Raw genomic sequence first — 17784 nt, 5'->3', positions numbered from 1 at the left:
TTTTTATTCAATTCGAATTTCATGCGAGTATTATAAATATGTAAAAATAAAAGATCATAATTTTAATATAAACGTATGAAAGTAATGACAGACTTATATAAGATAAATGCAACTTATTATATGGAAAGAATAAGAATAATGAATATCGAATCTCTTAATTTTTCAGAGTTTATTAATGTATTAAATGATAATCTTCAATGTGTTTATATGTTCTAATTTTGTTGCCTTCTGACCCTGCTAATATTTAATATTATGAAGATCTTTGTTTGTACATAATGTAGTTTGTGTATGAAGGAATAATTAATATTTACCCTAGAAGGAAACTATCAGTTAGATTTAATTTTTGAATAGCCTCACTCATGATAATTGTGAATCGTCGTTATTAGTATTGAGATATATTGATAAATATAAGAATGTGTAATGTTATAATATATTATATATAAATGGAAAAGTAGAATATTTGTATTAATGTTGATATTAAATATAAAAGGGCTATGCAAAAAGTAGGTGTTTCATGATATTTAACCCGGAGTTCTTTCCTTCATAGTAGAACTATTATGGAAGTCCCATCCGAGCGACATCTACAACGATAACGTTGTATGTAATATTAACAATCTGTGCCAGCTTATAGAAAGGGATCAGAGGCGAATTATTTGAGCAGTATTATGTATAAAGAAAAGAAAGACACATAGAGATTTGGAGATTTTATTTTTGTAATAGTTAACTAAAAAGAGAGTTGCTGCTATAGCAACGTCGTAAATAAATGTACATGTACGTAGACATCTTGTCGAGTAAATAAGTGTGTGTATAAAGGTGTAGACATCTTGTTGTATATACAGAAAGTTGATTATGTACGCTTCTCATGGTTAAGTATTAAAAATCAGCTAAGAAAGTGATAAAACGTTTGAATTATTTTGAAGATTACTGAATACGAACCAGGTGACACCCTTACAATTGAAATCCCATATGGTATTCTATTTTTGACGTACATTTGGACCCTTGCCTTCGTCATGAAACGCATAATAAACAAAATCTCTTAGAATATGAATAAATGAATTAGGGTAATACTCTCTTTCTCCACTCAAAGGGAAAGGTTCAAAACCATTAGGACACGAGTCTCCTTAGATTTAATTATAAGTTTGTATACCGACCATTATCCTCCTAACTTGACAGACCCGTGACATGTATTTTCACGTACATGTTAAGCGTCTCTATCCCGCTAACTTTTGCACTCTTTAATCAAAATAATATGATAATACCCCGGCTCAATGCAGGTACTAACTATAGGTACTAACAGTTCATTTCAAACTGTTAAACTGCTTCTGTGTGATTCGGTCACAAACAACAGGCAACATCGTTTTCAATGTCCTCCTAAAATAGACATTTCTAAGAACTCTGAAACAAGTACCAAGTTCTAATTACCAGCCTAGATATTCCCTCAGTGGCGTAACTACGTTTCATGGTCGCCCGCAAGAAAATACCCATCGTCCCAGCCTCAACATTTTTTTGTGAAATGATATATAAAATAAATAGCCGTACTTCCTTGTACAAGGTGGTACATGTGTCACGCATATGTTTTAGTGCCCATATTTTGTTTGGTAAGTTATTAACGTAATTTTTTTCTTTTTCAGGATAGTAAAGGAGTCCGGAGAGATTCATCATGGAGAGATTGAGTCCTGAAAGACGCACGAAACTCATTGAACCGTATTTTGAAAATCAAAGATCAATCATACTCAACCAAAGAGCATACTGTCGGCACTTGAATTTGTGCCTGACTTAACAACTCCAGATTTTTTCATTTAGGGATATCTCAATGAACGTGTATATACCAACAAACTAACAACCATCGAGCAACTCAAAAACAACATCAGGGCACAGATCCGTGCGTTGCAGTCAGCAACTTTTCGTAAAGTTATGGACAATGTACTGAAAAGAGATGTTTGTGAGGCTGCAAACGGCGGACATTTGAAGGACCATCTTTCACACATAGTGTTTTCAAATCTCCCAAACATGTACTTCTTTCCTGTGATAAGAATAATTACTTCCATTTACAAACACAAACGTTGTACATTGTTTCAACCCATGCGTGATATATGTGCCACCCTGTGTCTGTGAATAATGAGTTAAATGCGTGCAACTACTAGGCCTAAATGTTCGCAAATGGAAACCACTTTGTTATACATATAATATATTCAATAAGCTTCAGAATGGAAGATAGACTCAGTCAGTAACGTCAATCTTTATGAAGAGCAGCAGGATTTAATTAAATTATTTCCTTCTTGCTTTCCAGTAAAAATAATCTTTACTAATTCCTGTACATAATTTTTTAAGCTTCATCCGCATTTATTTAGAGCAGTGCTAGACTACCTAATTTATTTTGGCCCATTGTGCTTCTCCCATAGTTTTGTTTATTAATTTCAATTTCTAGAACGAGCTCTCCGCAAAACTGACAGAGACAAGGAGCTTCAAGAACTACAAATACGTGGTAATAAGGTATGAAAAGCTAGACACGAGTGACATATTTCACAGTTAAAAGCCTTGTTAGGTAAAACACAGAATCCTGAATATTTATTTCAGAAATTAACTGCTTCACAATGCAAATTACTTCCATCGGAAACGAAGGAACATATCACAACAATAAGTAATTTGAAATATTTGTGCCCTTCTTAGAATTTCGTCATTAGTGGGATGAATTATATTGGCACCAAACAGAAGAAAATTTGGATAATGTATCATGCAAAGATGTAAAACGACAATGTTACTGTGAATTGAGTATGTCAAATAGTTTAATATAGATGTTATAGATGTTCCCTTTTTTGTTTGTGGTGCTTGACCTACACGTCAAGTCTCCCAAAGATAGCAGAAAAAAGGGGAGGTGGAAGAATATTGCCGAGTGATACAAAACAAAAGAGTCTGTTGATTGGACCTATTAGGAGACTAGTATGAATGACTCCCTTGGACGTGTCGCTCCCTGCATTACGGGGTTTCATGCCATAGTAATTACACCCCTGTACCCTTGCACCACCTTTTACGACAAATCTCTTAATCAAAGAAGCACGATAAACACCTAGTTCGATGTACGTGATAATACCTAGTTATACTATAAATACTGTCACAAAGTTTGGAATGGCGCTGTAGGCATCCGGAGTGGCACAGTGCTACCATCTGTGTATAAAGTGGAAGATGCATCTAGTTTGTGTTTGATTGTTCATGGCATACGTTGGTAGCAGTAATTGAAATACATAAGGACGGGAAGACAGCAGGTGAGATTTTCAACCTCCTGAAAACCCTATAATCAGCAAGAGATTCGTATATCGTGCCATACAGCAATACACCGAGACTGGAAGGGCAGCTGACCGTGCAAGGATGGCAGACCACGAACGGTATGAACCCCGCTGGTCCAGAAAGCAGTCTCAGCAAGAATTCGAAGAAACCCTTTTCGAGCACACATTGTGATGGCCGCTGAGATGAACATCCGCAGAAATTCCATGTCTCGTGTGCTCAGGAATGACCTATATCTACGGAATTATAAGAAGCGGACTGGTCACTTTCTGACCCAAACATTAATGTCGCAGAGGGTCCTTAAATCAAAGAGACTGTTGCTGGCTGCGTTACGCCAAGAATATGCACAGAAAGATTCTGTTCACTGACGAAAGGGTATTCAAAATTGAGCAGGATTACAACGCCCAAAATGACCGTGTGCATGCCACGTCATCTACTGCAACTGCTGAGGGAGCTCCAAGGGTTCAGAGGGCACATCATCCTGTATCAGTGATGGTTTAATGGCAAATGAGCTACTCAGACACAACCCAGTGGCTGGCACGGAACGTCCCCGACTTCGTTTCTAAATCTGATTGGTCTTCTAGCAGCCCGGACATTAAGCCGTTGGAGTACACACTTTAAGCAGTCCTTCCGGCAAAGGTCTGCCATAAACGGTATTCATCTGTCGATAGTCTCAAACAATCCTTGACCCGAGCAGTGATCAATTTTCTCATGAATGTGGTGCGTAATGAAATTGACCAGTGGCCGGACAGACTTCGTATCTGCATCAAGGTCAAGGGGAACATTTCGAAAAATTATTCGTGCGTCAGGTGTACAAGATGTCAATGTAAAACATGACCGAAATAAATTGCAGTGGTGTTAATAGTCTCTGTGTTATTCACCTTCAAACTTGTGACAGTATTTATGATATAACTAGGTAAAATAAAAAGTTAGTTTCGAACGATTCAGGTGCTTTCCCAGAATGCGATAACAAATAGGATCGTTTTAACTTTTAGGGAATAAATATCGGTTACTTTTTAATGGAGAATAATGATCGGATTTTTATTCAAGAGGGTATACCTCAGGCAGTGTGCAATTTAAAATTATACTGTTACCTTCAGTCTCCTCTGTAATACGAGGGGTGTTCAAATGAAAACGTACGAAACAACACGGCGGGTATAATCGAAATCTGTATTCAAAGGTAATGACCGGAGGTCTGAGCACTACTATCCCACTGTTTCAAATGTCGAAGGATTCCCTGTTCCCAGAATTCTTATGGCTGTGACAGCAACCATTCCTCCACAGTATCATTCAGTTCGTCGTCCGAGTTGAAGCGTTTCTCTTTGAAATGCTTGTTTAACGGATCAAAGAGATGGAAGTAGCAGGACGATATGGCCGAGCTGTAGGGGAAAATGCTCAAGGCGCTCAAACTTAAACTTGTTCAGTACACTTTATGTGACCTGAGAGACGTGTGGAGGAGCGTTATCTGAAACAGAATCACTTCCTCCTTGAGCAGCACAGGCCACTTGCTCTTGATGGAGTTTCGCTGACTACGGAGTGTATCGCAGTATACGTCACTGTTAAAGTTTTTATTTGTGCTGGAGGAATTCGATAAGTATCGTACTTGGATGTTGAAAACGACGGTGAGCATAACATTTCCTGCCGTGCAATAAGATGGAACACAATTCCCTGATCCTCTCCTGCGTCATGTAAGAGGTGGCAACACATGCTCATAACCACGTCGGACCCAACATTCTCTTTAGCAGATGTCGCGTCATGGTTATATTTCAACCGGTTTTGTTTATACGGAGTTTAGTATCTTTCCATTTGTACACTTCTTGTACAATACATCACAGTTTCTTTTCTTATATATATATACTTTTATATATATACTTTTTTGTGTAAGGCTGGAAGAAATACAGACGGCTTGAGTGTAGCAGGGGATTGTTTAGCCGTTAAAACCTTCAACTTTCAATTTTCACGTTCAGTCTATGTGATATACCAAACTTCTTCGCGTTGTGTATACTGTGACATTGGCACTCTTACAAATATGTTACTTTTCTTCAGAAGTAAATTTTGTTATCACTATGTTAATTTTGTATTTTGTCTGTATTTAGTTAATTTTGATTGTAATGTCTGGCATGCTTTTTCCAAGACCTTATGTACCTTTATTTACTTATGTTATTTCTAATTTGTTTATATTCATATATCGGGGTAAGGAATTGTTCTTATATCTTTATCAGATAGCTGTATTGTCCTTGTCGCTTTCCGCCAACAATAACATACATTTAAATCAGTATTATAGATAATTTTTCTTCCTTTTACTATTTATTTTTTGTCCATAAAGGAAAGTGTATAAATTTGAGTTGTACAATACACTTATGATAATTTTCTTTTATCACATATCAAGCCCTTATTTTCTTTCTTTAGGGTCCCATTATGTTCCAAGACTTCTTTTGCACAGCTTTGATAGACTATGGCATATTCAAGAACTGCTGGTCGTGCAGGCCCATATTGCTGTTACTGAAAATCATGTGAGTATATGTTCTTTTCACTGATTCCTTCGTTGTACAAGGGAATTTATTTTTTTAAAAAATGATTGAATATAGTGTGCGCTTTTCTTTATCTGAAGAAAAATTAAGTGAAAGTAACATTACCTCTTCTCGTGTGTATGCTGGTAACGTGTCTTTATGATAAAGAAAAATCGAATCGATTTCACCATGCCATTCGTAGAATACAGGATCCCTCATGGCTGCATAAAAGGACATCATAACGCCTGGTGTCTGGAAAGCAATTTTCATTATCAATTCAATGCCATTATTTTAATACAATTACATTGATTCATGGATCCTATAACTAAGAAAAGTATCTAGTAATAGCTACTTATTTATGTCTAAAAAATTTAATCGTTCTAATTGACTGATGAAGGTAATATTCAGTTGAGTAGGGATTAATAAAATTGCTGCTGAACATTATATATAATTCAAATTTGTATTTAAAAGTGTAAATAATATTTTGATATTTTGTTCTGTATAATATTTCTTCCCTTATAGAGTAAAAGCTTTTTGCAAACAGTTACACTGTACTTCCATATGGAACTACATGATTATGGTGATGTTATTGCAAATGTTGCTCTCTAATAAAATAGTGAGATATTAGTAGGTTACGTTGTTTCCAGACTAATGAATATAAGCATACAGATATTTTGTACGATCATTAGGGCCCAAAAGAGCCATACTTCATAGAAAACATAAGCTATTCATATTTATCTATTCATTTCATAGCTACAAATTACCTTAGATTTATTATTCTCTTACTGTGAAATATTGTAAACAAATTATTTATCTTTTTTCGTAAGTTATGGAAAATAGAGGCATTAGGGAAGTTTTACAATAGGTCTTTTTTCTTATTCTTTTTTCAAAGTACTTTCCACCACACGTTACATATTTTTCTATTCTTCGAAACCAGTCGTAGAAGAAACTCAGCCATCTTTCATCAGAGATCTGGGCACACTCATCATCCCATACCCTTGCTAGAGTGTCATCGCTTGTAAAAAGCCATCCTTTCAGTCTGGTCATCGCATGGAAGAAAAGCGCGATGTCACAGTGAGCGAGATCTGGACTATATAGTCTAGTGATGGCCAAATACTCTGAGCAAACTTTTCAGAGCTGTACATGAGCAAATTTTGAGAGCAACAGTTTGAGAACTGTAAGAACTTTAGTCAGACATTCCTTGGTATAGTGCTTCTCTGTGATCGTCTTCTGTTTTTCTATTACAACTCACTCGACAATTCCTCGCTCACTAAAAAATACCGCCACTCTTCTCTTCTTCACTGATATGGACTTTCGAACAGCCACGGTCATCTCTTCATCTTCGAACACCCATAATTTGTTTTGAACCTTCATCAGGACGTCATAGTAATCGAGCCAAGTTTCGTCACCTGTCACAATGCTGTTCATAGAGGAAGATTTTGAATTTTTAAATTTCTTCAACATTTCACGGCTCCATGAAACACGGTGCACCATCTGCTCGTCAGTCAAGTAATGTGGTACCCAAAAGGTAGAAAGCTCTCTAACTCGAAGGTGATGGCAGAGTATAACACGAACTGCTGCTGCATTAATGCCCAAGGCTACCTCTATTTCATGTTATGTAAAGAGTCTGTCTCAAGCATTTCCCTTACTGTAGAAATGTTTCGTTCAGTCACAGATGGAGTTGGCCGAACTGACCTTGGAACGTCCTCAAGGCTGAAATTTCCTTTATGAAACTCACGGTACCACCTAAATATCGTTGTGAGATGAGGACTATGCTCTCCAAGCACAGGAATCATTTTCTCTACACACTGGTCAACACTTAAGCCACGTGCAAAATTGTAGCACAAAATTACCCGTTATTCGGTTTATTGACCACGACGACACCTCTACTTCATTTCACAAACACAGCTGGAAATTAACCTGACACTGAGACAATGACTAGAGTTTCTATAGTGTAGGTTTGGACATGTCTAAACACGCACTAATTTGCAAACTCGTGTGGTGATCCGTCTGTTTTATTACAAAACTTTCCTAGTGCCTTTTGTTTGTATTACGTTTCCTTGTACATAAAACTCTGCAAAATAGTACACTTATGTAACAAAGAATATAACTCATTAGGAGATTCATTAGGCGTGTCAGCAGCTGTGCTATTTATCTAATCAAACAGAATAATTAACACATTCACAAACGTACCTTTAAAATGAGAACAAAGGCGTTTCTTCTATAAACAGAGAAGAAATAGAATTTCCGTAATATATATATTAGGGTGTATGGAAGATAAAATATTTTTCGGAATATTGTTACCCTTAATTTTCATTTTTGGCCAAATATGGTTAATAAAAAACATAAAAAATTAAATCCATACCTCAATTTTTTGAGGAGCCGCCATCGGCTTGAAATTCTTTAAAAAATGTTGAAAACGTAGGTTTTTAAAGACACTAAACGAAATATAACTTTATGTTCCAATTTCGTAGTAATAATTGTTCTCCAGATAGTCGCAATATAACGTAAAAAATTTGAAGACTCTACTTCAATTTTTTGAGTCGCCACCACCCCTCTGAACTGTAGGGGGAGAAGTCAAGGGTCTTGTGTATTAATGTATATTTGTAAAAATTTCGCAAAAAAATATTTAAACATGTTAGTGCTTTTCCTGTCATTTACCAGACACACGGAGTCAAAAATCTATAAAATGAGATGTATTTAAGCTTTTATACATTTGTAAAACGTGTAATATTGTAAAAGTTGCAGAAAATTCACTGAGATACAACATTGTAGTTTCTGCAGCACTTAGCTCAATTCCAAGTAAATTTATTACATTGGAAATAACCCAGAACTCACCACGATGCAATTGTGCTGCAGTTCTAGTCCCGCCGTCCCTCCCGCTCCTGGACTTATTTCAATTTTGTGGTTGAAGATTACGGGATCTCAAATGTTGTCTAATATTTACGTTCAGGTACTCATTTTTAATTTGCATTCTGATTTGTTTGTGAAGTGTGGTATCCGCTCCCGAGATTTCAAAATTGCGAAAATAAGTCCATGGTGAACGTCTGCATCCCACACAGAAGTAGCGTCTTCTGTTACTAATATTATCACGCACTCTAGTGATTGAGGAGTGGCAAGGAAAACTTGTTACTTATTCACTTGCTACTGTGCCAATTTTTATGTTAAGTTGCTGCTCATCTTTGCTTAGGTGTTGTGCTAGTAGTGGCTCCGTCAAGACACACTCAGACCCGTTTATCATATCAATGTAGGTTTGCGCGTTTAATTTGACTTCAGGAACTTTGAATTCTCTCACACTGACAGATAAATATAATGTTCTTGTATTCGAAATTCTTCTCCAACCGAGCCTTCTTATGTTTGCATCTGTGTCCGATATCATTGCCCGAAGTAAATTCTCGGGATGACTAAACAATGCATTTCGTATTATCACTGGATCTATTACTGATTTAGTACTTGAATCCATAGATCTGGAAAGTGATATAAGCTTCCATAAATGTTTAGCTTCTTGTGTACACTATAGTTCACTTTTAGTATAGAACCATAGAGAAGCATAAATATTCATCATGTACGACACCATAATTTTGAGCTCTTATGAAGATTTTCCGTTCCGATAAAAGCGCAAAACTCCACTAGGAGCTGTCACCCATCTCGCCTGATGAAGATTTCCTTAGTTCTCGTTTAAAGTTCGCTCAGCTTGTTTTAGATATTCATTTCCACGTTTTTTTGTTCTTTATACCGCTTTACAACCCGTTTTGATTCACTTTTGTCTATTCCTCCTATAATCATTTCCCTTTTTGTATTTTGGTGAAGAAAAGATGACAGTTGTAACTTTGGCATTTGTTTTTCTTTTCCACATTTACAAAGAATCATTGGATCAGCACATTTATACCAAGCACTATCAAATAAGGATTCTCTGTCAAATTTTTGAAATTGTATTATTTTAGCATCACATATAGGGTTGGAGTTTTTCACTGAGTTTAGAAAGGATCATAGGATTTTGGATTCCTCGTGATATTCAAGAATTTAAACAACAATTCGTTGTTGACTTAAAGTAGTTTTCCGACATATAGATGATCTCTTGCAAACATGAACTTTTTAGAAGCAAGTATGTAAGTAATGTCCTAGGCTGGCGGATCGTTTCTAGAGCCGGAATTATTCTTTGTTTCCCTTTTCCCACAGGAATTTTTCCCAGCACACTTTCTATTGTAGGCAGTTGAAAACAACTAAACTTACCTGGAGACCCAATAATATCATGAATAATGTTTTTCGTGTCCTCTGACCGTAATCGAGTCTTACTCTCCAATTCCAGGTTATTACAAGCAAAATTATGGCGCACTCACAAACTTATATGGAGAAAGTTACAGGCTTGTAAACAATAGGATCAAGCAAGAAAACAGTATCACACGTCAACGCTACTAAACTAGCACAAGAACAACAATCAAATTTGATAATTCACCTTAAACTGCTCGTAATTGTTGGAAATTTCACGACAAAAAACTTTAAATAAAATACTTTAGTGTCTTACCTCAGTTTCCGCAAGAGTGGTTTCTGTTCGTCGTCTTCGATAATTAAAAAATATAAGGACTCCACTTGATCTTCCTATCTTCTAGAAGATTTGACGTGATTTTCACACTGTCTGTCAGTCCTGTGCACAGGCTGAATTCCAATATTAATTCGACATACACGTCCCAACTTCCTGCAGCACTAACTTCCACAAGCTATGAAAATCACGTCGGAGCAAGTAATTACACTTCACTTAATATAAAACGCACTTATGTGTTAGACAGGTACACGATAGGTATTGACCGCACTAGACGATAGTTGCATACCATTGCTTTCTACAGAACAGCAACTTCCAGCTCACCGCACTCACACTAAACACGAACTGTAACTGAGTGTGTCTGTGTATATTCGTAGTCTCCCGCTCTCTACTACAGCTGCACTTACGTATTGTCAGTAGAGGGCGTAAGGTAATATACGTCACTCACTCTGACGTCATTAAAGGAAAACTTGATGAACAACTGCACATAAAATGGTCTGTATGTGCAACACTTAATCTTGTTGACAAGTTTTTCGTCAATATTATGATACATGTATAAAAATATTAAACTTACACACACACACACACTCATACATATATATATATATATATATATATATATATATATATATATATATATATATATATATATATATATATATACACAATTAATGTACAAGTCCCTAAGTCGTAATTTACAGGGTCTATCTTGTTACAAAGTAGTGCTAACCTATTTCTCGTGAGAGGCTTTGTCAGCAAATCTGCCAGCTGTTCTTGTATTGAGATCTGGCTCACCCTCAATTCTTCTTGAGCCACCTTTCCGCGAATAAAGAACAGCCTGGTCTGAATATGTTTAGTTCGCTTGTGGAATTCCGGATTCTCTGCGAGTCTCACCGCTGCGCTGTTGTCCACTTTAATGACGAGCATCTGCTCCAGCTGTGTAATCTATTGGAAAACCGTTTTAGCCAGATGACTTCCTTCCCCGCCTCTGTAGCTGCTACTAGTTCAGCTTCTGTGGTTGAGGTCGTTACCATACTTTCACATTGACTTAACCAACTTATACTCCCTTCAGAGTACAAAACAAGAACTCCCGTGGTTGACTTCCCTGTTTTTTCACAACCAGCAAAGTCAGCATCACTGTAGCATTCAAGAATCCCTGTATTCTTGTTATGCTGATAAAAAATTCCTAGGTCAACGCTACCTCTTATGTACATAAACACACGTTTCAGTGTTATAACATCAGTGTCTGTAGGATATTCAAGAGTTCTCGAAAGGACACTCACTCTGTAGGCAATATATGGCCTAGTACCTAGCATGAGATACATCAAACAACCCACTGCCTTGCGATAAGGATAGTCATTGTTTACCTTTTCTTTTTCAGATGTTTGCACTTTAATAACAGGTGTTGCTACTGCTCTACACACATCAAAATGAAACTTCTGAAGCAGTCTTTTGGTTTATGCTGTCTGATGTATTTTGATATCGCCATACATCATACATACTACGCCTCTCTATTTCCAATCCCAGGAAGTAGTGAGCTTCTTCTTGAACAGTGTCACTTTTCGCTTTTCAGTGTCGCTAGGAATTCATCAACCTTTTCTTTGTTACTAAATGCGACCAGGCCATTATCCACATAAAAATTTAAGAGAATCTTATCCATATCTCTTTCCCCGATAAAAAGGCATGGAGCAGCATCACTTTTCTTAAAACCATCATTAAGTAAGAAATCACCAAGCCGTCTGTTGCAAGAATGGGGGCCCTGTTTCAATCCGTACAGACTTCTCTTAAGTTTGCACACCTCTTATGAACCATCCTGGTATCTTTCTGACTGCTTAATATATATTTCTTCTAGATTCCCATATAAAAAAGCTATGGATACATCGCATTGCAGTAGATGTAGTCCTTCATTCGCCGCTACACTCAACGTTGCTCTTATTGTAGCAAGTTTTGCCACTGGACCAAAAGTCTGCTTGTAGTTGATGTCTTTTTTTCTGACTTAAACCTTTCGCCACTAGTCTCGCTTTGTATTTCTCAATGCTACCATCTGAGTTATTCTTAACCTTGTACACCCATTTACACGGAATTACCCTTTTCTCCTTGGGGTAAATCACATAGTTCCCATGTCTCATTCTCGCTCCAATTCCTTGTGCATTGCCTTCTTCCATTCAAAAACGTTCTTTGTTTTGTATGGCTTCGTCATAGGAACTGGGACTATGTAAGTCATTAACTTACTCTTCTACGGCCATCACATAATCGTCGCATTTTCCGGGTTTCTTCAGAGTCGCTTGGTCTCGCAACACTATGCCCAGACCATTAACTTTCTCTTCCGTACTCGACTTGGGAAACACTAGCGATTTTCTTCTTTCATTTCTACCGGTTCTAGTTTGACTGTAGGTTTTGAGACCTCTTCCGGTTCTTCACTCTGAACGTTCCTTGTTCGTAGTTGTACTTCTTCTCTAGAAGTTTCCTCAAGTGTACTCTCTTTGAAAATGATGTCTCTGAAGATAATGACTCTTCTTTCTTGTTTAATCCAGAGTCGATATGTCTCATCTCCATTATTACCAATGAGATATCCTTGCTTTCTTGTCCATCTTCTTTTTGTACCGGAATACACTTGCAACCGATCTGTCTCATATGCTTAATCCTTGGTCTCTTCTGCTTCCAAAGTTCATATGGACTGACGCCATTTTGTGAAGATTTTCCGGTCCTGTTAAGAATGTAGATCGCTGTGGAGACCACTTCTGCCCACATCTCTGGCTAAAATTGCACTTCTTGGTTAGAGTAAAGGAATGTTCTTGCCATTTCCACGATGGTTCTTGTCTCACGCTCACTGCCACCATTTTGTTTCTGTGTATAAGGCGCTGTGAACCGTTGATGGATGTCATAGTCCTTGAGTATCTTCCGTACTTCGGCATTATCAAACTCTCCTCCGTTGTCGCTAAGACTTTTGATGTAGAAAAAAACCTGTACTTTGAATAATTGTCTCTGAATACAGCTAAGTACTTGTACTTTTGGAACGATTCACTAAAGGGACCACAGACATTCGCTGATAATTACTGTCCCACTGAAGATGAAGGTTTTCTACTACTAAACGGTAGTCTGTGCGCTTTCTCGTAAACGCAAGAGTCACAGAGAACATTTTCACCTTTCACAGAAATATTCAGTTTTTTTATTGATTCTTTGATATGTTGCTTGTCCTGATGTCCTTACCTGCTATGTTACAATTGTAAAAGAGCTTTATAAGACATCACAACATTCACTTCACAATTTTTTGAGGGTACTGGTTCAAACTGCGCTTTGAGCAATGCCCCTTGTACTTTTCTTTGGCCATAAACAATAGCATCTCCGTCTTCTTCTAACAAACGATCTGTAGTAGTGGACGTAAATTTACTATTCTTATTCCTATTCTATGCGGCCAAAACTGAGAAGAGATTTTTAGTAATATTCGGAACGTATCACACATCCGTAAGGATTAAGTCCACTTTATTGGCTTTCACTTTCGAAAGCACTTTGAGATCATATTTCCCTAATGCAAGCAGCTTCTCTTCACCTGCTGCTGAAATAGTACTTCGGTTCTCAAACTTCTGATAATTGAGAAAGATGTCGGATGTGTGTGTTACATGCTTCGTTGCACCATTGTCAATCCACCAAACGAAAGGTCTATTTTCCTCTGTAGAACACTCTTCGTTCGCACAATATACAATTGTCAACTTGGTTTCACTAGATTTCTGTTTCTTCTTCTCATTCTTAGGCGGTTTCCCATCTGTAATCCACTTTTTGCATGTTCCAACCGAATGCCCTTTGCGGCTGCAGCAATTACAAATACCGTTTTTCTTCGCCTTCTTCTGTAATTGCTGCGGCTGATTCATTACTAATGCTTCTTGCTCTGAAGGCGCACCCTTGTACTTGACCACTGGTGACCGCTGTACAAAGTTCCTTTCGAACATACACAATTGTGTACTCAATTCGTCAAAAGTATTTTGTACTTCTTTGGTCAGCAACATCCAACTTGATTTGAATATTTCAAAAGTACTGGGAAGATATGCAACACTTTACAGATCAACAAAAGATCCGGTAATGCTGTATGTTCTTTGTCCTTCAATCCACTGTTATGTTCCGTCCACAAAGTGTTCAATTTACCTACGAGTGTGGAAACATCTTCACTTTCACTTCACGAAAACGCGAAAAAGTCCATACAAAATTTGAACAATTGATCTGTGGAACTTGCCTCAAATAGCTTCTCGTCCGTCACTGCACTAGTTTTCATCTACTTGGCATAACTATTAGCTTTCCGGTAAATGTCAGCCTCTGCTCCATATTTCTTCTTTTGAGCTTCTGAAGCGGAATCTTCTAACGGTTCCGGTTTTCGTAACTTACTATCGATAACTTCTAGTGTCTAGTGAAGTCCAATATTAATTCGACATACATGTCCCAACCACTGCTTCCTACAGAACAGCAACTTCCAGCTCACAGTACTCTCACTAAACACGAGTGTGTCTGTGTATATTCGTAGTCTCCCGGTCGCTACTACAACTGCACTTACATATTGTCACTAGAGGGCTCAAGGTAATACACGGTACTCACTCTGACGTCATTAAACGAAACATTGATAAACAACTGCACATAAAAAGGTCTGTGTGTGCAACAGCTATGCCTGAACAAGGCAAGTACATTTCTTTTGATAATTGAGTTGCATGGGAGGCAGCTGCCACACACAAACAATATAAATTTATCGATTTCCTCCAAAGTCAAAGCGATGGCGACACCTCATAAACAAGGGTTACTGATTTTAATTTTTTTTCTTATTATATTTGAACTATTTGGAAAACAATTATTACTGAGGGTAATACTGTATAAAGTAATAATCATTTCATTTACTCATTTTAAAAAATCTAATATTGCGTCATTTTTTTCGAGTTTCAAGTAAATGGCGGTACCTCAAAAAATTGAGGAATCGATTAGAAATTTTTTATATGCTATATTAAACACATTTGGCCAAAAATGGCCACTAAGGGTAATAAGATTTCGAAAAAAAAATTCGATACACATAGGCGTGCGCAACGTGGGTGCCATGGGTGCCTTGGCATCCCTAATAGACAAACTTTTTTATGTAAAATTATCACAAACTGAGAAGAAATTTTGTGTAAATTATTTCCCGTCTGAATGTGTGCCGTGCGTCGCCGACGCAGCGTCGGGTGCAATGACGCTATCTTTTCTTAGGGGCAACGGGGGGGGGGGGGGGAGGACGACATTCCATATGGTGGTACTTTAGATCTGGCACCCACATTCCCGATGTCTACGCACGCTAGTGTCGATACACCCTAATATCTATCTATCTATCTATCTAACTATATATATATATATATATATATATATATATATATATATATATATATATATATATATATATAAAACTCTATGGCCTATGGAACCTGGAGGTTCAATGCCACGTTCACAAAAGCTGTTGACCCTAACAATGTTGGGTAAACCGTATAAATTATGTAGTTTATCGTTATCAAGTTTCCGCCATTTCCCATTCTTGTTCATCTTGGGTCCGAATATTTTTCTCAGGATCCTGTTCTCAAATACATTCAGTCTGTGTTCTTCCCTCAGAATAAGCGAAAATGTTTCGCAACCATACAGAACAAGAGGCATGATTATCGTTTTATATATTTTAAGCTTCAAATTCTTCGACATAATTCGCGACGACAAGAGATTTTGAACCGAATAGTAGCACGAATTCCCTGCTTTTAGTTGGCATTTAATTTCTTCGTGAATATGATTTTCGTCTGTTAATATTGATCTTAAATATTTGAAAGTATCTAATTTATCAAAAGTATTATTTAATGTTTTAACGCCTCCACAATTTGCCATACTACGGTCCCGACGCACTTCCATGTATTTACTTTTCTTTGCATTTGCTTCTAAACCCTTGTCCCTGCAAGCGTTTAATAAGATCTCGTCATTTCTTTCTATTGCTCTCCTATCATCCCCTATTAAATTTACATCATTTGCATATGCCATAACCTGGTGAATACCGTTCAACTCTAGGCCCTGGTTGCTATCTTTGATTTTCCTTATGGTGTTTTCCAGCACAAAGTTTAATAATAATGGCGACAATGCATCTCCTTGTTTCAGGCCATTTTCGACGTGAAAGCTCGTGGACAAAAATTTTCGTACCCGGGCGTTACTTTGTGATTCATTTAAGAATATCTTAATTAATCTAATTAGCTTTCTCGGTATTCCAAGTTCTGTAAGAAAGTTGTATAGTGTTTCTCTCCTAACCGAGTCGTACGCCTTTCTAAAATCAATAAATAATTGATGTACCGGGTATTGTATTCCCAGTTTTTGCAGTATTTGGCAAATGGTAAACATTTGGTCGATAGTTGATCGATTTTGTCTAAATCCGCACTGATAACCTCCAATAATTTCATCTTCATATGGGGTCAATCTTGCTAATATAATATTTGAAAGTACTTTATAGGATGTTGACAGAATAAAAATGCCCCGATAATTATTAGTCAGTTTTGTCGCCTTTCTTGTGAATTGGAACAATGACTGATTCTTTCTACTCTTGTGGCAACTCTTCCTTGTTCCAGATAAGGAGAATGAGTTTATTTATCTTGTTCCACAATTTTTCGCCTCCAGCTAAAATTAACCCAGCCAGAATTTCATCTACACCCGGAATTTGTGTTCCTTATTTTCTTTAAAGCGGTTTCTACTTCTATTCGATTGGATCTGGAATATACGGTTCTGCGGTGTGATCTTCTTTTCTCTACGCCCATTAGTTTTTGGCTGCGTGTTCAGCAAATCGTCAAAGAAATCTTTCCATCTATTTAAGAGGCTATCCGTATCAGTGAGAACTGTTCCGTCAGCTTCCTTTAATATATGAGCACGGGGTTGGTAGCCTTTCTTAAATTCGCTGATCTCCTTATACATGTCCCGAATATTTTTGTTTTTACTCTTATCTTCGAGTTCCTTAATTTTAGTTTTCAAAAAATCGCGTTTGTAGGTTCTAAAAGTTTTCGAAGTTTCCCGCCTGATATCTGCGAAATTTTGAGTAGTTATTTCATTAGGATTTTGTAGCCACCGTAATTTTGCCTGTTTTCTCTTCTCTGCTAGTTTAATGCATTTCTGGTCGAATCATGGTTTGTTCCTACGTATTTCCGCGTGTCCCAATTTTTCTGTTGCTGAACATTTAATGCTATATCTAATTTCAATCCAAGTATCCTCAACACTAATGCTCTTCCAGGTTTCTAAAACCGAGAATCTATTCGAAACTTCAAACTGGTATTCCTCTCTTACCTGGTCTCTTCTAATTTTTTAAAATGAAATCTCTCTGTTTTCGGATATTGAATATTACCTTTATTGAACGATAATCTCTCTCGTATTATCGCTACTACCAGGTAATGATCAGTGTCACAATCAGCCCCTCTAAACAACCGGACAATT

The 17784-nt window shown here is 37.1% G+C and overlaps 1 protein-coding gene across 1 annotated transcript in view; it reads right to left on the bottom strand.

Moving 5' to 3' along the window:
• The window catches only part of LOC145685257 (phenoloxidase 3-like), a 72139-nt gene that overhangs the window by 30541 nt on the left and 23814 nt on the right, over positions 1-17784 (bottom strand). Inside the window, exons 7-10 of the mRNA XM_081757623.1 lie at positions 14604-14728; positions 13792-14364; positions 7074-7212; positions 5919-6044 (exon numbers count right to left, since the gene is read on the bottom strand). Of these exons, the coding sequence (XP_081613749.1) occupies positions 5919-6044; positions 7074-7212; positions 13792-14364; positions 14604-14728 (963 nt within the window). The remainder of the gene's footprint in view (positions 1-5918; positions 6045-7073; positions 7213-13791; positions 14365-14603; positions 14729-17784) is intronic.

The sequence above is a fragment of the Thermobia domestica genome, chromosome 5 (assembly GCF_964235325.1).
Source record: "Thermobia domestica chromosome 5, izTheDome1.hap1.1, whole genome shotgun sequence".
Lineage (NCBI taxonomy): Eukaryota > Metazoa > Arthropoda > Insecta > Zygentoma > Lepismatidae > Thermobia > Thermobia domestica.
Note: the sequence above shows the minus strand (reverse complement) of the source record. Positions and strands in the feature narration are given on the sequence as shown.